General features: G+C 47.5%; 1 protein-coding gene across 3 annotated transcripts in view; it reads left to right on the top strand.

Annotated features, from left to right (window-relative positions):
* Window positions 1-24,462, top strand: part of COL4A2 (collagen type IV alpha 2 chain) — a 176,680-nt gene that overhangs the window by 112,664 nt on the left and 39,554 nt on the right. For all 3 annotated transcript variants that reach the window (XM_024753978.1, XM_024753976.1, XM_024753977.1), the window contains exons 5-18: window positions 1,638-1,772; window positions 1,861-1,905; window positions 5,040-5,156; window positions 6,986-7,057; window positions 7,411-7,446; window positions 7,555-7,617; window positions 9,632-9,667; window positions 12,123-12,164; window positions 14,324-14,419; window positions 16,117-16,152; window positions 16,734-16,784; window positions 17,915-17,959; window positions 20,089-20,142; window positions 21,062-21,128. In XM_024753978.1, coding sequence (XP_024609746.1) covers window positions 1,638-1,772; window positions 1,861-1,905; window positions 5,040-5,156; window positions 6,986-7,057; window positions 7,411-7,446; window positions 7,555-7,617; window positions 9,632-9,667; window positions 12,123-12,164; window positions 14,324-14,419; window positions 16,117-16,152; window positions 16,734-16,784; window positions 17,915-17,959; window positions 20,089-20,142; window positions 21,062-21,128 — 895 coding nt within the window. The remainder of the gene's footprint in view (window positions 1-1,637; window positions 1,773-1,860; window positions 1,906-5,039; window positions 5,157-6,985; window positions 7,058-7,410; window positions 7,447-7,554; window positions 7,618-9,631; window positions 9,668-12,122; window positions 12,165-14,323; window positions 14,420-16,116; window positions 16,153-16,733; window positions 16,785-17,914; window positions 17,960-20,088; window positions 20,143-21,061; window positions 21,129-24,462) is intronic.

Below are 24,462 nucleotides of genomic sequence, written 5' to 3'. Positions count from 1 at the left end.
TCTGCAGTGTCTGCTTAATTTTTCTGTAAACCTGAAACTGCTCTAAAAAAATTAAGTCAGTTAATTTAACAAAAGATATTAATATAGAACTAATGCATAAATTAGTTTCAGTAATAAGAGAGCTAGATCCCCCTTTTTAATGTTTTTATTTTTATTGTGGCAAAACACGCGTAACATAAAATTTACCATCTTAATCATTTTTGTACAGTTTGATGGCATTAAGCGTGTTCAGATCTTGTGCAAACACTATCACCATCGTCTCCAGAACTTTTTCATCTTTCAGAGCTGAAACGCTGTCCCGATAAAACTCTAACTGCCCTTTCCCCTCCCCCAGCCCCTAGTCGCCGGTATTGTACTTTCTTCTCTATGAATGTGACTCCTCTAGGGACCTCATGTTGGTGGAATCAGACAGGATTTGTCCCTGTGTGGCTCATTTCACTCAGTGTAATGTCCTCAGGGTTCATCCGTGTTGTAGCCTGTGTCAGAATTTCCCTCCTTTTTTTTTTTTGGTACACAGGCCTCTCACCGCTGCGGCCTCTCCCGTTGCGGAGCACAGGCTCTGGACGCGCAGGCTCAGCGGCCATGGCTCACGGGCCCAGCCGCTCCGCGGCATGTGGGATCCTCCCGGACCGGGGCACGAACCCGTGTCCCCTGCATCGGCAGGCGGACTCTCAACCACTGCGCCACCAGAGAAGCCCTCCCTCCTTTTTAAAGTGAATAATGGTCCATTGTGTGGATAGACCACATTGTGTTTATCCATCATCCGTCAGTGGATACTATGCTTCCACCTTTTGGCAATTGTGGAAAATGCTGCAGTGAACATGGGTGTAGAGATATCTGTTCAAGTCTTTGCTGTCGATTCTTTTGAGTGTTATCCCAGAAGCGGAATTGCTGGGTCACAAGGTAATTCTCTGTTTAATTTTTTGTGGAACCACCATGCTCTTTTCCACAATGACCACACCACTTACATTCCCGCCAACAGAGCACAAGGGTTCCAATTTCTCCACATCCTGGCCAACATGTAATTTTGTCTTTTCTTTTTTTAAAATAATAGCCATCCTGATGGATACGGACGTACATTTTATATATTTCAGAAACCTTTTCTTCTCTGTGCGTGCATGCACGCACACTCTGTGTGTGTGTGTGTGTGTGTGTGTGTGTGTGTGTGTGTGAACAGAAGGAGAGATTCTCCAATCACTTAGACATTCAGGGACCACTTTGATAGCTGGATGCCAGTTCCATTTCCATACCTATTGTATGCATTATACTGAGATAGAGAGAAAATCTTAGAAATTTGATTGGCACTTTCTTTTATACTGAAAGGACTTTTTTTTAAAAGCCAAGTAAGTTTATTCTTTCATCCCAACCCAATATTAGCATTTCACAATAACATCACTGTAGTAATTTAGGATCATTTTTTCCTCACATTTAATGTTTTTCCCCTTGAACTCTATGGTTTCTTTGTTAGCCAGGAATCGCTCTGTGGTTCTCGTGGCAGAAGGCAGTGGTTTACGTGTAATGTTCTCTGAAGATTATAGCTCTTTAAGAATGAAGAGTGTAGCTTCAAAAGCAACATGGTTGAAAATGCTCATGCATGGTTATGAATTGTGGAAACTGAACGTGTGTTGTTTCTACAGGGCCAGCCAGGGCCAGTGGGCCCACAGGGATACACCGGGCCCCCCGGCTTACAAGGGTTCCCAGGACTGCAAGGCCGCAAAGGTGACAAGGGTGACAGGGGGGCTCCCGGGATCACAGGACCGAAGGGAGACGTGGTACGTACAGTAACTGAGGGTATTTCTCTCGCTGTTTGAAGGGTGGAGGCGTCTTGGCCATCATTAAGTCTGTTTGCCTTCTTTACAGGGAGCCAGAGGCGTTTCTGGATTTCCTGGTGCCGACGGAATTCCCGTAAGTTTTTCATAAGATTAGAATTTTAAAACACTGTACACGTGTAAAACAATACGTTTATGACTTACGGACACATGTCTCACTAGTCCCCCTTTCTTGTTTATAACAAAAAACTTATGGGGCTACATGTGCGTATTTTTTTCTCGTGGAATCCAGTCAAATATTGGACAGATTGTTTGCTTTGTAAACGTCCTTCTGGACTTGGCTTCAGAATTGAGGCTACTTTGCTAAAACTGGACACTGTTTTGTAGTAAAAAGCTGCAGTGTTGCACAGACGTGCTATAAAAAGCCAGTCTGAACATTTTGTTTGAACTCCAGAACCACCTGAATATAAAGTAGTCCAGCCAAGAGCGGGGCTGTCCTGAAGCTTGTGTAGCTTCTCAAGTTCTTGGTAGTTACCGCACATAAATGAGAAGACGAAAGGCATGCTTTGTCCATGAGAAAGTCTCAAAACGCAATCAAATGTGTTTTTCTAACCTAGTTTACTTTACTTCTTGTGGCATAAGAAAATAAACAAAGCAGCCTGACTCACAGCCTTCACGGGACCCAGGAGCAGATTTCCCAGGGCCGGCTTCCTGCGGATCCCAGCCTCCGGGATAAATGTGTTTATCGCACTTTCAGACCTGCCCCATCCCTCTAACCGCTGAAGTTGAAGGACAACTGCCACTGGAACTTCACACACACGCAGATGTCTGCGCCCTTACCCTACACACATGTTGTCTGTCACCGTGCCTGTACACTTATGTGTGCGCGTGCGTGCGCGCACACACACACACACACACACACACACACACACACACAGGGGGAGAATCCTCAACCCCCCAGGCTACACAAGTGGCGCTGCTCCATCGCAGGAGAAAAGGGAAAGGGCGTGAGCGGACAGCAGTCACAGGGGATTCATGCTTTTCCTTCAGATCTTTAGCTCCACCTTCAAGGAGGCTTTTGCAGCAGAAGGCAGAGCTAAGGAAAGGAAGCCACACTTGCCAAGACGTGAGACCTACATGGCTGGTGATCCTCAGTGAGGCCTCGAACAGACACATCAGTGACAACACACAGCTATGAGCAAATCAGGAAATAACTCTCACATGAGTCAGAATCTTGAGAAATTGGCAGAGTTGAAGAATCCGCAGATTTCAAGGGTTAAACAAATAACAAAAGTATTTCCCTACCAACTGCCTCGAAGGAAATCGCCCATTTTTAACCTACTTTTTTGGACTCTTTGGATCATTCCTCAGTGTGGTCTCTTCTGAAAGTAGAGGTCCGCGCTTTAGATGGAGCGACATTATGGGAAAAGAGTGTAACTGATCTGTATCTTGTTTTCATTCGTTTTTCCACTTCCTACTCATTTAATATCAGAAGCAAATATTTCGCAAATTAGGGAGGAAATAGTCATCATACGGAAGGGTGATCATGGTGTACAGATGACGGGTCATTTTCTACAGAATGTCAGCGCTGCTAAAAACAGTCTCTTTAACTGCCGAAGTCTGATAGATGCTCCACAGTAAGTGAATGTAAATGCCACTTTCAGTATATAAGCACCTAATGGGCACAGAGTTAAAAGGACCTGACAGTTTTGGCTGTTTAGAAGTCGAATATAGAAAGCGATGTGCGGTAAATCTAAGAATTGTATCCTACAGAAATGGACCTAATTAGATGTTGGACACAAGAGGGACATATAGCTCAACAGAATTGAAATTTTTCTTTGAAGGACAATTTCAAACTAAGACCAGGTTGGCATGCAATTTCAAATGACGTCGATCGATTCTAAGCGAGTCAGAAAGACCAATAGCAGACGGGTAATTCGGGAGGAGAGTAAGGGACTCAGTGGCACGTTTTAATGAAAGCATCACGGAATCCTAACAGTCATGAGAACACCTGCAGAGCTTGATTTCTGAATTTGAAGGTCAGCTTCTAGAGACCCCTAAAAAAGAGGCCTTTACGTCGAAGACCAAAATGCTGCTGGCTCTCCAATACCAGAGAGATTGTGTCTCATGATTTACAGGGACAATCAGGGTTTCTCTGACCCACCAGAGGGTTGACTGAAAAGCCTACTGGATCTCTTATCTGATGGCACCAGTGAAAGCAATGGCTCTGAACATCGGAAGCAAAAAAATGTGCAAACAAAAGAAAAATTCTGTTTCTCTTATTGTATTTCTTAATATCATTCAGGGTACAGGCACTCTGTGTAAGGCTTGTTCATTTCCTTTGAAACCTTCCAGATTTCTCAAGGTAAACCTAAAAGACAGCCCACTGGCCTCAAAAATCACTCTGGAATATATATTTGGTCTGTTATCAAGAAAACCAAAATTGTAAAGAAATTGTACAGTAAGAAATCATATATCTAAACATCTATCGTGTAAAGAAACAGCAAAACAGGCTCTGGTCTCGTAGTCCATAAACTGTAGATTATTAACCTGACCCCTCCATGTCTCCAGAACCAGATTCACGTGGTTGAGACGCCCAGAGACCTAGCCTGACCCCGAGTTACACGAAAGACACATGTGATCGCATTGCCTTCCTTCCCCCACCCGGCATCCCAGAACACCTGACTTGCTTTCTATTCGTGTTTAAAATCTAAAAAGTCCTGTTCCTGAAGACGACAATAAGTCAATTGACTTATTGAAGAAAGTCAGTAAGGAAATCAGCTCTTCTACCTGCCGCTAAGTCACTGATGAGATCCCTCTGCAGGTGTGACTCTCGCCCATTTAGGACGTGGGTCTGTACAGCTCCATCTAGAATTCGGTTGGGCACAGCTGACCCTTGCTATCCCCAAGCAGCATCTGCTTCTAGAGTGTTTTCTAGAATTTTTCAACCTACCCTTTCCTGTTCCTGCTAAAACAGCCCTCCCTGTCGCCCAAGGAAGCAAAGCAGCAGAAACCCCAAGACAGTTGACATCTTACCAAAGCCCGTGGGAAACGGAACTGTGTCGTGCAGGCCCTCTGCCGCTGAGAAGGACACCTGTGTGCCCTTGACGACTTAGTTTTTCACTCATTCATTGGTTCATTTTGAGTTGTCTTGGCGCTTGGATTCATGCCAGGGACATCTCTTCTGAGAAGATTTTAAGCTGTTTCATCACAGTTACATGAAAACTAGACCCCTGCGGGCTGAAGACTCACTCGCTTCTCTGTTTCCAGGGACATCCTGGCCAGGGCGGGCCCAGAGGACCGCCTGGCTACGACGGCTGCAACGGGACAGTGGGTGACGCAGGCTACCCGGGACCCAGCGGCCCTGGCGGCTTCCTCGGCCCCCGTGTGAGTATGGGAACCGCTTGGGCTATTCCACGGGTCGGCTCTGGAATCTGTGTGGTGGAAATGCGTGAAAGGTCTCGCTTTCAGGAGGCCCTGCAGGGGATGCCTTTGAGAAGTTGTCTTAGCAAAGCTCTCTGAAGAGGCTGAGCTGCCTTCTGCTCTCAGGACAGTGATGGGAGGCGGGAGCACGTGCCAGGCCTGCCTTTACACCCCGGGAAGCCGTGGCTCCCCACTCTTGCTTAGCCGTCAGGGTAAAGCACACCTCCCCTGCTGAGGTTGGCTTGAGGATACCTAGGCGTGCTGTTCCTGCATTCAGATAACTCCATGTTCTGATTCATTCCTTTTTTTTTGCGGTACACGGGCCTCTCACTGTTGGGGCCTCTCCCGTTGCGGAGCACAGGCTCCAGACGCGCAGGCTCAGCGGCCATGGCTCACGGGCCCAGCCGCTCCGCGGCATGTGGGATCTTCCTGGACCGGGGCACGAACCCGTGTCCCCTGCATCGGCAGGTGGACTCTCAACCACTGCACCACCAGGGAAGCCCCCGATTCATTCTTTAACCGTTAGGTAGAAAGTAATGGGTTTGGCTTATGTGGTTCACTCCTGCAGCCTCCTGTTTCTTCATTTCCTCCCATGCTCCGATTCAAATAACAGTGAATAATAGTGGAATCGTGGAACTAAAATTTTAAAAAGCTTAAATCTTGACAAAATTCTCTATTAGTCATCATCTTTATTAGATTCTAACATCCTTTGTGACGTGACAGAACAATGATGTTCTCCGGGATATACAAGATAGACTTTACTTTTCATAATGGAAGAACTTCCATATAATGATCTATTCCGTGGCTTCATTTAATTTCTAGGGTCTTTGCAAAGAATCTTGAAATATTTTTCGGCATTCTATTGCTACCTTTTTACCACCAGTATATTGCAAATTCAGGATTAAACTAACATTTTTTGGCAAAACTTTTTATTTAAAAACAACATTTTTAGGTAAGGGCAGGGCAGCCATAACACCCTTTGTTGCGTTTCGCCGAGGCTGCTGGATTTCTGGTCCCGCTCACACCGCCGCCTTCCACCTCCTCCACTGGCTGCTGGTTTTTCATGTGATTCAACTTTTCCATAAGCTACATTGCATTCTATTCTATTCTAATATCATAGCTTTCATTACCAATAAACAGCCGTCACTTTGAAATATTGATTTTATATGTAGGTGTTAAAACACATGTATATGTGTATGTACGTACTCACACATCGTGTATATTTGACACAATTCCATCTTTAAAGGATGACCCAGTATCTCTCCCAGAAATGGTGCTTCAGTGTGAATGTGTTGATATTTTAGTACATAAATGCCAAAGAAGACACAGAATAGTATTTTTACAAAGAAAAGGAACAGGGTGGTAGAGGAAAGGATTTGTTTACTGAAACTTCACGTGGGTTTCTGAAAATAATTTAAATCCTATAGAGTATTTCCATTTTAACTGTAAGAGAGATGCTATTGGGTAAAAATGAAAGTAAAACTCTCACCCTTGCGGTTAAGGTAGAGATTGGTGTTCAGAATAACTGGAATGGGCCGTGAGAAGAGCTAGACATTGCCTATAAAAGGCAACATGTAGGGGCTTCCCAGGTGGCGCAGTGGTTGAGAGTCCGCCTGCCGATGCAGGGGACGTGGGTCTGTGCCCCGGTCCGGGAGGATCCTACGTGCCGCGGAGCGGCGTATCGCCAAAAAAAAAAAAAGGCAACACGTAATCATCCAAATAACAGTTGTTGCACTGAATGCTGACGGACTGTTTTCTTCGTTTTTCTTCCTATGATATATGTGCTAATTTAGGGGCCCCAAGGACCCAAAGGGCAGAAAGGCGAGCCCTACGCTCTGTCTAGTGAGGACCGCGACAAATACAGGGTAAGTCGGTAGAGGTGGGACGTGAGCAAGCACCACAGCTTAAACTCGCGATTAACAAAGTGAATTTCCAAGTGAGCTCTGGAGTGGAGGGATGCAGAGAGGGATGGAATAGCCCAGAATCACAACTGATTTGAAATTCTCTGACTGCCCCCCAGGCTGTTTTCAATCTTACACTAACCGTGGGCACATTCGTCCCACATTCACAGCACCCCAGATATCTGGGTGATCAACATCACCAAGTCCTGAGACGGCAGATACACTTTATATACTTATTTTCAACATTGCAGTAAAATGTCACTAAACCTACAGATGCCTAAAAGCTAAAATGCTTAAAACTATTTCTTCTCACTTAGGGGGAAGCTGGAGTGCCCGGACTGGTCGGTTTCCAGGTAAGCGTTCTTTTTATTAGAGAAGAGACGAAGCGGAAGTTGAAGAACTCCGGACTCCGTGCCCCAGTCGGCCTCTGCTAACAGCCTTCTCTGGTTGCCTGTCCTTAGGGGCCTCCCGGCCGCCCTGGGCCTGTGGGACAGATGGGTCCGGTTGGAGCTCCAGGAAGAGCAGTAAGTACCAGGCTCGTGTGCTCGCCCTTGAGGTTGTCAAGCGTCCTCTAGAGATGCAGCTCCTTCAGCTGCAGACGCTGGTGAAAGCCTCACCATACAGCCTGACGCTTGTGATCGCCAAGACCAGACAGGTCGTCCTTTGTACGCGTTGCTGACATCAAGGTTGAAGAATGAGAACTCAGAATGTGTGGTCATCAGATCACTGCCAACTAGGTCAAATTTTGACCTGGTGCTGGCTGGGCGCCTTTGCAGTCATGCACGAGCTCTCCCAGCACCACACCTGACCAGCTGACAAGGGCCTATCATCCCTGGCAAAGCAGACCAGAATCCAATAGGTCGATAAGGAAGAAATGGGCTCTGCTGGACATGGCCATTGGAAGCAGGGCCATCACACCTGGCATGGCCATTAGAGCAGGTGTACCACACCTGGCATCGCCATTAGAACAGGTGTGCCGCACCTGGCATGGCCATTAGAGCAGGTGTACCACACCTGGCATCGCCATTAGAACAGGTGTGCCGCACCTGGCATGGCCATTAGAGCAGGTGTACCACACCTGGCATGGCCATTAGAAACAGGGGTGCCACAACTGGCATGACCATTAGAGCAGGTGCGCTGCACCTGGGCAGAGCCATCATAATAGGTGAGACATTGGACACCAATTAACAAGTGGCCCCTGCACCCCACCTGAGTGGTGGTCTACAGGTGTTCCCTCCTCCTGCAAATCAAATAATAGAGTGAAGTGCGACAGGACAAATCCCTGGGTGAAGGAGGGCCTGCTTCGAGGAGGGGAGGGGAGGGAGAAGGAGAGTCCCAGGGCCTGGCCGCCTCAGGCCCTTCCCGCTGCACAAAGGACCAGAAGATGAACTGGTTCCTGCAAGGTGTCTGACTCTCTCCTTCCCCTCACTTTTTGTTAATAAACAAACAGGCCTTAAATTACTCAAAGAGAGCTTTTGACTGCAGGGGAGAGAGCCCTTCTCAGAGGAAACCACTGCTCAAGATCGAGGCAGCTGCGGTGTCAGCTTCTTGACACACACTGAGAAACAGTGGACACACGTGTGTCTGGGAAGATGCGGTCACACCAACAGTCGGGGGTGGGAGCGCTCATTCATTCCCTTCTAATTGTCGATAAGAAGATGATAATAATAATTGATCATGTTTCTACAAAGCACAGTTCCCTGGTGCCATGACGGTCATTTTTCCAAGCAGCCCTGTGGCTGTGAGAGATTTGGCCGAAGGGGATGAGATGAGGCTTACGTGACAAGATGCTCTTTGCTCTCCGGCACACCCAGCTGTCGGCTTACAGCACGTGTGCCACAGGGTTTGGGGGTGTCGTGCTTTACGCACACAGTTCAGGGATGTGAAAGAGCAGATTGTACCCGCTGGGTCCCTAGCCGAGGTGACAGCCTCAGGGTCTTTGTATGAACCATTAAAATCTCCCACAGCCCCCTGCCCTGTCCACTTATTTGTACTACAACACAAATTGCTCTTCTAAAGCATTTTTAAAACTTGTATCCCAAGTGTGGTATTGACGCTGAACGCTTTGCAGAAAGACATATGGTGATGTTGGCAGGCGGATTCTCAACCCTGCAGGGTGGCCTGGATGTCAATTAATTCTGTCTGTGCACATTTGCTGGCCCACCAGCAGAAAGTGCAGGATGGTGCCCTGTGGGGGACCGCAGAGGTAGCCGGGAGAAGCCGTCTCTGGAGTGACAGGGCCTGAGACCTTGCAAAGGGATCAGAGCAAACATGAGTAGGACAGGGGTCAAGTCAAAAGCCTGAACTCAGAAAAGCAAACCAGAAACAGCTGCGTGTGGACACCCAGCAAATCCTGAGAACTGGGCCTGACCCCCGCCCTCTCCCCTCCAGCCCTGCCTCCCCGCCGAGACAAATGTGTTAGAAACCTCTCTACATACTACCCGGTATTCTAAATATACAGAGAGTGGCTTTCCAGCAGATGTTATCTGGGTCCTGGGATAAAGAAAACAGTTTCCAAATTTCTTTGTATTTGTGCAGGGACCCCCTGGACCCCCTGGACCAAAAGGACAGCCAGTAAGTTGGTGGGGGGCGGGATGGTGAGGGAAAGGGGAGGGGGGCCTTACGTGTTTGTGTGTGTCCTTCTTGACCATGGAACTGCTTGGTTGATAGCTGTACTGTTTATCTCATGATGCGGACCGTTTTGTAGGGTTTTGAGACAATGTTATAAACTCCAGGGATAAATCCAGTGATGCACCTGGATGGTCACATGAAGTCATTAAGTGGATGTATTGAATGGCTTGTTGCTTGCAACTCACATAGCATTCCTGTGGCTACATGCAAGTCCAACTGGTGGTGAATGTTTGATTAGAAACGTAGACTAGAACAAATCAGGGACAGCTCGTGCTTATCCGTGTGTGTTCATTTACAAGAAGGGACGAGATGCCACCAAAGTTGTGTAGGGAGCTGATGGCGCTCTTCTTACCTGGATACAGGTAGGTTGTACCACAGTGTGATGTCCGCTTCTAGGGTTGTGTTTGGTGAGTTTCAAGCCAGGCTCAGGCCTGATGCTATCCTGTTTTCATCAGAGAAAGATGAGTCAGCTGGCTGGAGCACAGCAAAGTAGGTGGCTTGTTGGAACCTGGTGACAGAATTAGGGTTTAGCGTGACCTCGGAAAGGTAGATAAATGTCTAAGACAAACAGTAGGAGGTTGGCGAGGGGAGTATTTGGTCGAAACTCGACGTGAGTCAGAAATACAGGGCTACCGTTATGAACTTTTCAGAACCATTCTGTGGCCTGCATGTGGCCAAGGACATCTCCCAGCCTGCCCATTCCCAGGCCTGCCCCACGGAAACCCCATCTCTATGACCGCCTGGGGACCTTGGCTGTCCCCACCTCACCCCCAGCTCCCATCACCTCTGACACAGCTTCCAGCTGCGGCTGGAGCTCATTAGGGCTGCTGTCCCCACCACTGGGCTCCCCACTGTCCGGCAGCCTGGAGCAGGCTGGGAACGGCCCAGCGCCAAGAGAAGCGGATGTAGGACGCGGCGGCTGAGCCCCAAGGTCGCCTCAGATCCCCACTTGGCTGCAGCACAAACAGCCCTCACCCTCCGCCCGGTCACTTCCTGGTGACTTGGACTCCGGCTCGTGAGGCAGCGGGGACCTCGGGGTCCCAAGCAAATCGTGTTCTCATCTAGCCTGGCTGCGTTTCTGTGCTTTGATTTCAGCTCCCAGCCAGGTGGGAAAGAAGCAAAGGAAAAGCAAAGATTAATTAAAGGCTTTGTTTTTATTTGCAGAAACTCTCTGGGCATCGGAGAGGGGTGGACAGTGTGGTGTAGAGACAGATCAGATAGCCCCCCCGCAACAGGATCCTCTGTCTCAATGGGTAGGGGCCCTGAGAAGGAAGCAGAGCTGCTGGGAATCAGAGAACAGAGGACTGACTTACGGCATCGTGTCCGGTCAGCCCTCCCACGCACGGCAGCTCCATGAATCTGTCAAATACTTACTAGGTCGCCAGCCTAGCTTTGCTTCTTAAGCAAAAAGGAAGATGAAAAGTTTGGCTAAACCCCAAGAACGCCATCCCCTAAGATCATTCAAAGGGTAGGAAATCTTTCTGTGAAATTAGGATTATTTAACCAAAATGAGAAAGTCTGAGGCAGAGGACGGTATGAATCGTCATCTTCAGATGTGGGATCCAAGGCGGGAAATGGCTGCTCTCTGAGTCCAGAGGGGCCAGAACCCAAGGAAACGCTCTGCGACCCTAACCTGTAGAGCCGGTCTACACGGGATTAAGAGTCGGGAGGACCTGGGATCAGACCTGAGCTCTACCATTTGTTCGCTGTGAGGCTTTGGTCCAAGGGTATGACACCTTCCCCATCTGTGATGCCCAAGCTCATCGTGTGGTGTAGAGGATTAAAGGAGAGAGAAGCAGTTAGCAGGGACCCTGGACTGTCAAAGCCCAGGACCACAAGTAGGGAATCAATAATAGGCAACTTCCCGGTCTGCAGGATTTGAACAATAAAATATATTTCAAAAAGCAGATGGCAAAGTGTTCCCAAGGGTGACAGAATAACTGTTCTTACTCCACTATTTTTCAGGTTTTGCTTAAAGTACAAAATACAAGTCTCTTAGAAGCACGGCTGTATTAAAACACTATCATTTTTATGAACCGCGGAGTTTTTGTCACTTAAGGTTTAATCTTAGTGAATGCTCAGAACCCACTGTCTGTAACTGGTACCACTTTCTGTAACTGCTACAGCATCCCGATTTGCTCCTGTTCACTTTATGTGATATCTGGAATGGACCCAGATGTTTATTACACAGTTTATATGTGGAAATAGCAAAAGAAAAGACGTTAATCCTTTTGTATCAATTAGTTCCTGGGGGCTGAAGCCAGAATATTACGCAAGGATAGTTATCCAGTAATGTTGCAGACACATAGATAATAGATTTCTTTTTCTAAAAAAAAAAAGTAATTTTATTTCACCGTGATTATTGACTTTAAACTTACAGAAGCCATTTATCTTTCAGGGCAACAGAGGACTTGGTTTTTACGGAGAAAAAGGAGAAAAGGTAAAGGAAACTTAATAGATTGAATTAGGAAATATTGACAGATCATTTTAATGTCTTCGTTTTATGCTCTTATCTTGAGGTGCTCTGCAAACAGACCGTTTGCAAAGGAAACAATCACTGTAAAGTGTCAGGTTACGAAACAGGCGCCAGTGGTGGTTATGGATCAGTAAGACTGTAGAAGGCCCGGACCTCTGACGCACACGTAACTTCAGCCGTCTTCAGCAGCTAGAAAGTAAAGGCATTTCCCTGTGGTGTCCTCTGACATGGGGCATCCAGAGGAGATTGAGGAAGACAGAGCAGCAGACAACGTGGAGCCAGCTCAGAGGCCAGGGGGCACGGCCGGCTCAGGCTGGGGGGACGTGGCCGGCTCAGGGACCAGGGAGCGTGGCCGGCTCTGGCTGGGCTCAAAGGCAGGAAAGAGGCCACGTGGACTCTTGCAGTTCCCCCACGGTGCCAAGGTTCAAAGGCGTCGTGGCCTTTGAGAGGAGCCCCTGAGATCAAGTGTGTGAGAAGCTCAGCTGGGCACCCACAGCCACAAGCAAAGCCTCGCAGAACGCAACCCACTGCATTCACTGCAGAACCTGAGTGCCCACCGCCAAGCGGATTTGTTCCCTTGGTCTCACTTTTCACGCATTTTCACTTTTCTTCCCATTTTGCTTTTTGACTGAACAGCAGACTCAGTACAATCCCGTACTGCTCAGGTGTGACAAGGAAAGACTTCCTTCTTTGTGTGAATTCCATAGGAAAAAACACAAGAGAAAAACATTGGAAGATCCAAATTCATAAAAATTGAAAGTCTTGTATGATGGAATATAAGAAAATAGTAAGATAACGAAGAAAGAAGAAAAGTCTGGGAAGAAATCATCGGGCGGAAAGGAGAATAGTCACATTAGATAGAATGAGAATGAAGTTAATGTCTATAATCCACAAATATTAATAAAATAGTAATAATAGCATCAAGGCCCCCATAGGTAAAGGGGAGCCGAACAGTTTTAGGTATTTTTTAGCTGTAATATTAGCAGACATTCAGAATATACTGTGAAGTGCCACTTTGGACGGCTAATAACATCATCTCAGTTTGCTCCTGTTCATGTTATGTGATATCTAAGCTCAAATCTGTATTATATAGTTTATATGTGAAAATAGCAAAAGAAAAGGCAGTAACTTCCTTTTTGTGTTAATTCCTGGAGGTGAAATCAGCATATTACACAAGGATAGTGGTCCAGTAATGTTACAGATCGAAGGTTTCACCACCTGTGCATCACATACAAAAGCGTTTCTTGATGATGATAAAAAAGCTAATTAAAGCAGTCCTGAGATATTACGTTTATTAAAGATGCTGCTCTTTATTATATAAAAACCCCCTTAACTGGTGAAGTAGTGGTGAAACTGGACTGGTCTTTCATTTCTTAGGCATTTCTTATGTCTTGGTACCAATCTTAGAAAGCAGTAGCATAACACATAGCAAGAACCACCAAGATATTTAGCCTCCAGACCTAGTAATTTCCTTGTATAGAAATTCATCGTAAGTAGATAATTCCACAGAAGCAAATGCAGCCCCAAATTGTGACCAGCTTGTATGCATAAATTCTAAGTGCTTCATTTTTTTTTCTTTCTTTCTTTCTTTATTTTTGGGTGTGTTGGGTCTTCGTTGCTGTCCACGGGCTTTCTCTAGTCTCAGCGAGCGGGCGCTACTCTTTGTTGCGGTGCGTGGGTTTCTCATTGCGGTGACTTCTCTTGTTGCAGTGCACAGGCTCTAGGCACGCGGGCTTCAGTAGTTGTGGCTCGCGGGCTCTAGAGCACAGGCTCAGTAGTTGTGGCGCACGGGCTTAGTTGCTCCGCGGCGTGTGGGATCTTCCCGGACCAGGGCTCGAACCCGTGTCCCCTGCATCGGCAGGTGGATTCTTAACCACTGTGCCACCAGGGAAGTCCCCTCTAAGTGATTCTTCATGCAAGTAGCAATCAAATAATTTTACCTTACGATTATTTTATTCTATATATGATTTTTATCTTATGATTATAACACTATAAAATCGGTGTACGTGTGGTAAGTAATATGCAAAGATAAAAACAGCAGTTTGCGGTGGGATTGTGCTTTTATTCAACCTTGGTCGTGAATTTTCAATGTAAAGACAGCTGCTTTGCTAAACCATTCACAGGGCGACATGGGACAGCAGGGACCCAGTGGGATTCCACCAGACAACAGTTACGTCGAGAGGCCCAAAAGTGACGTGATCCTCCCAGAGCTGTATAAGGTAAAGGGACTTCAGCAAAATTGATGTATTCCCAGTTGAACGAAAAACAGGAGGAGAAGAAAAGGTAACTTTCTTTGCTCTCATTCAAACAGTCGCATTCAAAGTGGAAAAGCCCTCACCGCCAAATTGGCAAACTATGTATGAAAGCACTGATCACAGTCACACGAGTGTATCAGGACATCACTGTAAATAATTATGATGAATTTGAAACAACACGAGAATCCATTTAAAAATCTCAGGTCTGTCCTAAGTCTCTAGTATAGACATAGTTAGTGGTCAGAGCGCAGCTCAATGCCAGGATATGGAGCTATCTGAACAAATGTTGTATTCGGCAAAATAAAACCTACTTTTAGGTGGGTTTTGCCGACGTGGAGCATCATCGTGGGCTTTTTGGATCAAAGTCAGTTTTCTGACTCATAATTTCTGTTAAGGTTTTGTTTGATTAAAAGCATACTCTTGGAGTCTAAATAAAAATGAACACCCTTCTCTACCACTCACTCACTCAGACAGACCACTTGCCCTTCCTAAGCCTTCAGGTCCCCTTGTTCCTGATAAAGACCGAAGCACTGACCTGGTAGAATCCTGACCTCATAGGGCTGCAGAGCGGAGACCCGGGGGAGACGCACCAGAACAGGTCACGGGAACCAAAGGAAAGATCCCAAATGTGGAACATGATTCCTGTCTCTCAAGTATCTGTCAAGGTGGGGCGTGGGTGCTGAGTCACGGATAGGAGAGCGCAGGCTGGACCCCGGCCACGGTTGAAATCAGCCTGGGCAGCTGCGGCCGTTATGAGCGACGTGACCGGTGACGAAAGTGGCCTGGAGGTGGCTGATGTGTGGCCAGACGGGGTGGTTATGTACCAGTTGAGTTCAGAGCAGGACGTCCCTGGACAACCAGGCAGGAGGGGGGCCTCCACAGAGCCATCAGGGTGGATCCAGGAGGGACTTTGGCTCCTGGGGGTGACCTGACCATCAGCAAGGTAGAGCCTCTGTCCAGTTTCAGGACAGGAGCCCAGGATGGAGTGAGGCCAGAGCAGATCTGATCCATGCTGAGATGCTCAAAGCATCTGAATCAGATTTCCTTCATTTTCCACAGCCAAGAGGGGGTAGGTTCTGGGGCTGGGCCCAGCCAGCCTGCAGGGGGCAGTCTTGACCTGCAGGAATCCTGGGTGCTGGCCTAGGACTGATGGGGGAAGGGACCCAACTGGTCACTACATTTCTTTCCCCATTTTAGGCTAAGAGAAGTGGGAAAACTATATCACGTAAAGCTGACATTGCTTTCCAAAGCTTCTCTCGCTCAGGGTTTCAACACGTTCCCAATGAGCCTTGTCCTCAGAGGACCCACCTAACAATCTTTCACTCAAATGAATGTTATGATCAGGAGCTGTCCCCTGGGCGTGCGCCCCCTGCCACAGAGGCCACTAAAGGCAAATCACGGGCAGAAGAGAGACAGCCTTGCGATCATACCAAAGATAACACACAATTTCATCTGTATTGTGAAAGTCCAGGAGAAATAGCACATTTTTCCCCTTGAATGTTGAAGCTGCAAAAGTTAGGGGTCATTTGTTACAATTCATTTATATTCATTATTTACAGTTTTGTAAAATACTTTTCACCTCATATCATAAATCCTGATCAATTTTAAATACTACTGTTCTCGAATTAATGAGCATTTCTTGTCTTTCGTATTCTGTGCAGGGTGAAAAAGGAAGTGAGGGGGAACCAGGAAGAAAAGTAAGTCAGGAATAAAGATGCTTCGTCTCACTGGTGGCTCCCAAATTCTCGGTGTTCCCATCATAATGATAGACTGTGTCTGGGTTGTAACAACCTGCAACTTCTGGTTTCCGATCCATTTGTCTACAGCCAGAAAGTATGATCATTTTTTACGCTGTTTTCCAGAAAACAGTTTCAGAATGTCTTCATTCCCCAGTCAACACCAGCTAATCAACACTTTAGCTCATAAATGAATCTAAACCCTTTAAAAGAAAAGAAGTGCCATGGAGGGGCTGGGTGGGTCTGGTGGTGGCTTCCTTGCTGGGGTCCAGCCGTGTCATCGCCCTGCCCTCCCTGATCTGGGTCATGCCTGCCCCGTATGCCCAGTCCTCCCGGTTGTCACTTACTAGGTGACGATGACAGGTGACATCCTGGGTTGACGGCCATCCAGGCCGACTGCAGACATCCTGGGGCTCCACCGTGTGCGGAGCTGGAGTAGACACACAGGGGCAGGACGGCCGCTGTCGGGGCACTAAGAATGGACCCCCGAGCAGGCGGAGCGTGAAGTGTGGGCGCTCTCAGGTCTCTCTGTTCTCTCCTAGGGCATTTCCATGAAGGGAGAAGAAGGAATCATGGGCTTTTCAGGAATGCGGGTAAACCATGCCTTCTACACCAGCCGTTTGCTTTGTATTGTCTGGTTTTTTTTAAAGACTTTATTTTTCTTTAATTTTTTATTGAAGTGTAGTTGATATACTGATACGATGTCATGTGTTATAGATCTACAGGTGGCGTTGCACAATTTCCAAAGGTTCTACTCCACTTACAGTTATTATAAGATGTTGGCCAGATTCCCTGTGTTGTACAATGTATCCTTATAGCTTACTTATACACAGCAGTTCCTACCTCTTAATCCCGTATGCTTAGGATCACAGCAAAGTTGACCCGAAAGTACAGAGATTTTCTCTGCACATCCTTTTGCTCTCCGACACAAAGCTTCCCCCTGCTGTCAGCGTCCTGCCCCTCCGTGATCTGTCGGCTGCGATCGTGGGCCTGCATTGACTGACACACCATCATCACCCACTACCTGCGGTCTTTAATACCGTGCACCTCCGCCTGGGCCGGGGGCAGGAGCAGAACTCAAACACATTTCTTCTCGTATCAGGCTGAATTGCTTAGTGGTAACAAAAATGTAGGCTGGCTCCAACAAAGAAGTTGATTTCTTGTGGCCCTACGAGTCCAACAAAAATGTCCCTGGTGGGGTGGAAGGGGTGGGAGTGGGGAGTCTTCTCCCGAGGAAGCTCGGCCACCTGTCGCTTCTGGGCCCGCGGGCAGATGTCCCTCCATCGGCCAGGGCTCAGTCAGCTGGCCACACCCAGCCCCAGGTGAGCTGGAAACGTGGCAGAGCCAGGAAGAGAGAAAGTGGCCTTGTGGTGACCACTTGGGGGCCACAGCTACTCAGAGGACATGTGTTACAATCTCCAAAAGTAAGAACGAAGGCTCCTGAGAGCAGTGGAGCGCAGGCCTCTTTCTGGCTTTACTGTTTTTACTGTACTGTTTATGGATTTCTCCAAATTTCTTTAAGTCGTGGACAGGGTGCGTTCCATGAAAGTGTCCCTAAAATGACCCATCTCCTCTAGGAAAGAAGAGGAGGCTTCAGATGGTTTTGATACTGGCTTAGCAAAGTATTTTACTTTAGTCCACGGCGGGTGCCATAACTGTGCCCTCCGGGAAATGTCACTGCATATTCTGAGCTGTTACCACTTCTGTTTTCTGTTCAACCCAGGGTGCCCCTGGCTTCGATGGTGAGAAAGGTTCACCGGGACAGAAAGTAAGTTTGAGACATGAAATGCAATCTGCTTCAGGCCTGAAACACCTTGCAAAGGTCACATACAAAGACTGGGGCATCCCAGAAGAAAATGTCCCCAGAGAAAACATTTAAAACTTTCCCAAGTTTACAGTAGCAGAAATAATGCTTCCTCCCAGATCATTCTCAAAGCGTAAGCGAGCTCATTTACGTTTTCTCTCGTTTGGCAAAAGCCAGCCCTGGGGTCCTCTCCCTCTGAGCCTCCCGTCACCCGGCCCGCACCGGCCACGGCTCCCGTGGTTTCCAGCCTGCCCCCTCCTCGGTGTCACCACCAGTGCGTCCTGTAGGAAGGTTGCCAACATGGCGGCCACAGGTCCTCCCACATTTTTTATGTATTGATCTCTCACATTTTGGCACTTCGCTTACCTTCCGTGGTGACCCAAGTTGTTGTTTTTATCCTGTGTTATATGGGCAGATTTTTGGCCATTTTTGTAGGAAGAAAATGGTAGCTGAGAAATGTCTATAAATCTGCATCGGGCTTAGAAGTTGTCTGAATGCTAGCTCAGATGGGCGAGAAAACGTAGGAATCGATTTTCTTAAGTAATGATTTCTTTATTTTCACTATTTGCTGTCTTCACTAACTCAGGTAGAGAGTGCGCGGGCCAGCCCTGCCCACTGCAGACCCCCAGCACGCTCCCCAGAGGCGACCCCCGTGCACGTGGGCCGGGTGTTCAGATCAGGGCTCGCACAGGCGGGGCGTGTATTTTTACATGCATGTAACTTAACCAGGGAAAATGAACATTTCATCCCGTTCCGCGGTCCTCCGTTCATGTTTTTCACCCAACGCTTCTCGGGGGCTGTCCCACGTCAGCACAGGTAGCGTTGTTTGCACGGGGCGGTTACGTCGCACTGGACACGGCTCAGTCGGGATGCCTGCTCACCGACTCCGCAGTCACTCCAAGCTCCGTCAGGGCTCCCAGACTGTCTCGTGGGATGGCCTCTAAGCAGGAGGTCACTTTTACTATCAGAGAAATTTGCCTTCACTTTCGAGTCTTCAGCTCCACCTAGGATGAAAGGAAGTCCATCTAAACCAGAGGCCCAACGCGAAAGCACCAAATTAATCTTAGTTCATTCTAAATAATGTAACTTTCAGCATACGTGCTCCTGGATTTCAAAATATGCAGTAAAATAATCAGATAACATATACACTTTATCCCATTGGCATTCTGAATTTGGGGCGGGGGGGCTTACTGTATATATTCTTTAGCAAGAGGGAATAAATTTCTAGATTTTTTAAAAGCTTTTCATATCTATCCAGATACGACGTGGCTCATAAGGGTAAACTTTGTCTTTCAATCCATATTCAAGAGAATTAGAAGGCAGTCATTATTAGCATTAGATATTTTTTTTCAGTGAAGAGCAAAAACTTCTAAATGAAAAGGTTTAAGGATTCCAGTTGGTGTGAACTAAAATTTTTCAAAACCCATCTTGGGAGAAGGTTTTAATAGATGGATCAGGTTGCCAACGCCCGACCCCACTGGTCAATCGTGAAATCACAACAGTGGGGGCAGTCGGCACGTGTGACTCAGTGGGAAGGACTCGGGACCCGCCAGGAACAAATCTTGTTCAAAAAAGATGAACCTGAGACTAAGGAGGCCCAAGAGCTAACAACTAGTTTAGAGAAAATCTGGGGGATAAAGGAGCACGTTGTGCAACTCCACAAGGATGGAGTGGACCAAATCCACCACACAGGGCGTTCACGGTACAAATGACCCAGTTTCCTCAACGGCAGCGACAAAAGGTTCCAAAGTAGAAAGGAAGAGAAAACCGTTATGAATTACAGGCAAATTAAGAGACATTTCAACCAAATGTCATAGTTTGCCTTTTTTTGAATCCTGATTCAGACAAAGCGACTTTAAAAAGACATGTTTGAGATTAAAATCAGGGGAAATTGAACACAACATGGGTAGTAGGTGATCTTAACAAACTATTGTTGATTTTATTAGACACAATGGACTGTGCTTACCTCTTTAAATTATATTATTATATAATTATTATATAATTGAAGTATTAATTAAATTATTAATTTAATATATTTAAATTATTAATTTAATTATGTAATTATTATAGAGCACTAAACATCTTTCCTGCAGGGAAGCAGAGGACCGGATGGTTTCCAAGGCCCTGATGGATACCCAGGACCCAAGGTGGGCTCAGTTTTCATTTGAATTGGGATGACTTCCCCTTATTTCCCTTGGGTGGTGTTCTGATCACCTCCTAAACACCCTGTTGGAGAAAGAGGCCTCCTCCATCCTGTGTCATGTAACTGATCACACGACACCTGGCGCTGAGAGAGGAGGTGGACGTTCACCTATGAGTCACCTGTGTCAGGATGCTGCATGCCATATGGGGCCACGTAGAGGTGGCGGTGGGGACCTGCACCCGGAGCAGAGTGAACCAGGGGGCTGAGAGACGCAGGCATCGTAGTAACAAGAGGGTAGGGGCCCCTGGTTCCCGAGGGGGACACGACTGACTTGTTTGAATAATCCCACGGGCGGGCAGGGAGATTGAGGACCAGGGAGGGGGTGCAGCTGCTCCAGCTGGTGGGGGAACTAGCCGGGTTGGGGGGCATCTACCACCAGGTGGGCCATAGCTGGTAAGGATGGAGGGGACTCACAGTCAGGCCTTACGGGCCCTGTGAGGCTCAGGGACATCAAGGCAGCTCATGGAATTCCAGGTCTCGCCGTCCAGACAGTGTTGGATCAGGTGCCGTCACACCACCCCAGCTTGGCCCCATGGGCAGCTCAGGTGCGGTCATGAACACAGAGGAGTCTGCCCTGAGGAAGGCGGTCACCTGGCCACTTCCGGAGATTGACGAGGGTCTCAGAGTGAGGTGGGCACCGGTGTGTCCGTCCTGGTGTGTCCAGCTGGTGGCTGGGATGCCCGGACGTAGCAGCACAGCATCGTGGACGTGGAGCCCGGACGCCGTCCATGGTTCTGTGACTCAGAGCAGCCTCCGCTGGGCTCATGGTCGCTTTCAGTTCTGTTCTTTGGAAACAGGCATAGTGTCCAAAACTCCAAAAGGCCAGCCTCACGTTCTTTCGTTTTCCTCTTTTCTCTCTCCAGGGAGAAACGGGTGAACCAGGCCCCCCCGGCCCACCAGCCTACTCCCCGCATCCTTCCCTGGCCAAAGGTCTGTATGCCACTTGTCCTGCTTTCTCGTCTGTTGTGGACACAGAGCCATGACCTTGTGAGATTTTCTGAGCAAAACAAAGCCAAAAAAGAAAAGTGTTTACGCGTTAATGTTTAGCACTTAAACGTTGGGGCATCTCAGTCTTGTGGGCCCTCCCTACCTCGTGGCTTACGCGGGGTGTCCTGGAGAGACCCCCACTTTGCCTCTGGCTGAGAGAGTGCTCACCACTTTCCTCCGCTGGGAAAGGCTTTCATTTCCACATACCTTGTGCGGGTTCTGGTTCTGCCACCTGCAGCATCGCTATAGAAACCCAGCCCTCGTGCCCGCCAGGCCTCCATGGGCGCCGTCCCAGCCACTTCACTGGTTTCTGGGCCAAACGCGCCGAGATGCTTACGCCCCCCGCTCACCGGTCCGGAGCCTGGGATTGATCACGGTCCATAGTCTGGAAACAGTCAGAGCCTTTTAAACTTCAAAGAATTAAACCTCCAGGCATTTGCACCTGAGCTCGTACAGGAAGATGATCCCACGGTCACAGTTGACCTCTGAGTGTCAGTGAGGGATTCTGCACGTGTTGTGGCTTGTGCTGTCCTTGTTAGTTTAGCTCAGCCTCCCATCGGCACGATCTATTAAAATATAATTCTAGTTCTGCGCTTAGAGCAACGGTCTGTGAACCTTCTTGAATGTGCGTCCTTCTAGGTTTAAAAAGAAAGTGTTTTCAGCACCCCACCAAGTAATAGTATGAATATTTATTTATGGATAATTTATCCATGATACAGGATGTTCCCTGAGGTCAGAGATTTTAGCCTGTGTGGTCACTACTGTATCCTCAGTTCTAGAACAGTCCAGGAACACGGTAGTTGCTCAGTAAATGTTTACCTGAATGACTGAATACTGCATGTGCTAAAACATGTACATCAGATAGGGATTTTAAAGGGTGAGATTTTTTTTAAATGAAGATGCTCTAATGTTTCCTTCCTGTACCCAGTAGGTCATCTGTCTCACCCTATTATCTATGCCCAGGGGTCAGGGACTAACCTTCCTGCTAAGGTGTGAACCATCTGCTGGTTTAATACCTTTGCTTGTCTTCATCCAACGATGGGGAAACTATAGACAGAGCGAGGCCAAGGACAAGGCCAGGTGGGGTCCCCTAGAGGTCTATCTCCAGGGTGACATGAAACCATCGATGAGTATATTTCGAATAAACTCAAACCTGGGAGTCCACACCACCGAGGAGCCAGCTTCCCGTCCTTCTCTGGGGAGCCCAACACGTCTGCCAAGCCAGAAACCCCAGGGACCCGACATGAGGTTGACTTACTGTTGGTGATTTTAGTGAAATGGAAATCATGTCTTTGAGACTTTGGGAACTTAATTTTTTTTTATTTTGCAACCCACTTTTTTAAAATTTATTTTTTTTTATTGAATGAAAGATTCTTTAAATTCTATAGTGCTTTACAGTTTTCAAAAGTTTCACACACATGATTTCATATAATCCCTCAATAACCCTTTTGTCCCCCTATCCCTATACGGCCCCTCCTCCCTTCCCTCGCCCCACTAGTAACCACTGGTTTGTTCTCTAGATCTGTGTCTCTGCTGCTTTTTTGTTATATTCACTAGTCGGTTGTATATTTTAGATTCCGTATATAAGTGATACCATACAGTATTTGTCTTTCTCGGTCTGACTTATTTCACTTAGCATAATGCCCTCCAAGTCCATCCATGTTGCTGCAAATGGCATTATTTCATTCCTTTTTATGGCTGAGTAGTACTCCATTGTATATATGTACCACATCTTCTTTATCCATAAATCTGTTGATGGGCACTTGGGTTGCTTCCGTACCTTGACTATTGTAAATAGCGCCACAGTGAACACTGGGGTACACGTGTCTTTTTGAATTAGTGTGCTTTGTTTTTCTGAATATATACCCAGGAGCGGAATTGCTGGGTCATATGGTAGTTCTATTTTTAGTTTTTTGAGAAACCTCCATGCTGTTCTCCATAGTGGTTGCATCAATTTACATTCCCACCAACAATGTAGGAGGGTTCCCTTTTCTCCACGTCTTTGCCCACACTTGTTATTTGTAGACTTTTTGATGATGGCCATTCTGACATGTGTGAGGTGATACTGGGAACACAGTTTTTAAAATTAACATTGGTGATGTCTCCTTCGCACTCATCAGAAAGCTCCCTGACTGAGAGCCCGGAATGCATTCAGCTCCCCTCACCACCCTGCATTCCTGGAAGCCACACCGGGACAGTGGGTGGTCAAATTTCCTTTCCCCCAAGTGCAGGGTGAGAAAGTCAGCAGCCACCCTCCTTGCCTCTTACAGCGGAGTTCCTGCGTCCTGGGTGAGCTGGAAGGCTGACCAAGCTCCAGGGCTCCTTGGAGTGAGAGGTTGACCCATGAGCAGATTCTGTCATGGAAGAGAGGAAAATACATGTACCTCTCACCAGGCAGCATTGCGGGAGCTTTGTCAAAACGCAAAGGAGTCGAAGAGCTTTGCATTGAAAAAAATGATTGCAAAATGTAACTAAAAAGTGACCTTGCTCTTTTCCCAAACACTTGAGAAGACCTGTGGTTTTCAATTTTATTTTGTCTCTTTTTATTGTCGCGGTAATGGCTGACATTTGTATGGTGCTGACTGAGCACACTCCAGGCAATGAAGCAAGTTGTTCTAATTTGCACCAGTCCATTGATTTACTCCTTGTAAAGACCCTTTGAGATGGGGGCTGGTGTTGGCCGCCATGTAATGATGGAGAAATTGAGGCACGGAGAAGTTGGGTAACTCGCCCCAGATCGTGTACGTAGCAAGCCAAGGAGCAGGACTCAGACCCGGGCCACCCCTGTTCCAGAGCCCAGCCCTCCGTCCCCTCTGCAGGCAGCCGAGCCCAGCACGGGGACGCAGACTCACATGTGCCACCCCTTACAAACGCGTCTGGCGTGAGGCCCAGCGAATCCCTTCTTATCTTAAGGACTTTCTCTTAAGATTAAAACATTAAAGATCACATAGTGATGTGATCTCTCCTAACAATTACTAATCGCTGTACCATGAAACATCATACGCTCTCCACTTTCCCAGTTGTAGACCAGAAAAACCCGCGATGCAGTAAAGCATTGCTGTTCACACAGCCAGGGAGCACAGCAAAGCCCCTTGGCATTTGTTTACTTAGGGAAAAGGTCTGTAAGAATCTTCACGTCTGCCATTCATCCAGCCAACAGCAATGAAAAGCTGATCCGGGCAAGAGCTGGGGCTCAGGGGAAGAGGGGTTCAGAGAGAGTTGGCCCCCGTCGCCCCCCAGCTCCCCCCGTGGTGCCTGGTGCAGGAGGGTCCAAATC

Source organism: Neophocaena asiaeorientalis, unplaced genomic scaffold, assembly GCF_003031525.2.
Source record: "Neophocaena asiaeorientalis asiaeorientalis breed wild unplaced genomic scaffold, Neophocaena_asiaeorientalis_V1.1 scaffold684, whole genome shotgun sequence".
NCBI classification, from domain to species: Eukaryota; Metazoa; Chordata; class Mammalia; order Artiodactyla; family Phocoenidae; genus Neophocaena; species Neophocaena asiaeorientalis.
Note: the sequence above shows the minus strand (reverse complement) of the source record. Positions and strands in the feature narration are given on the sequence as shown.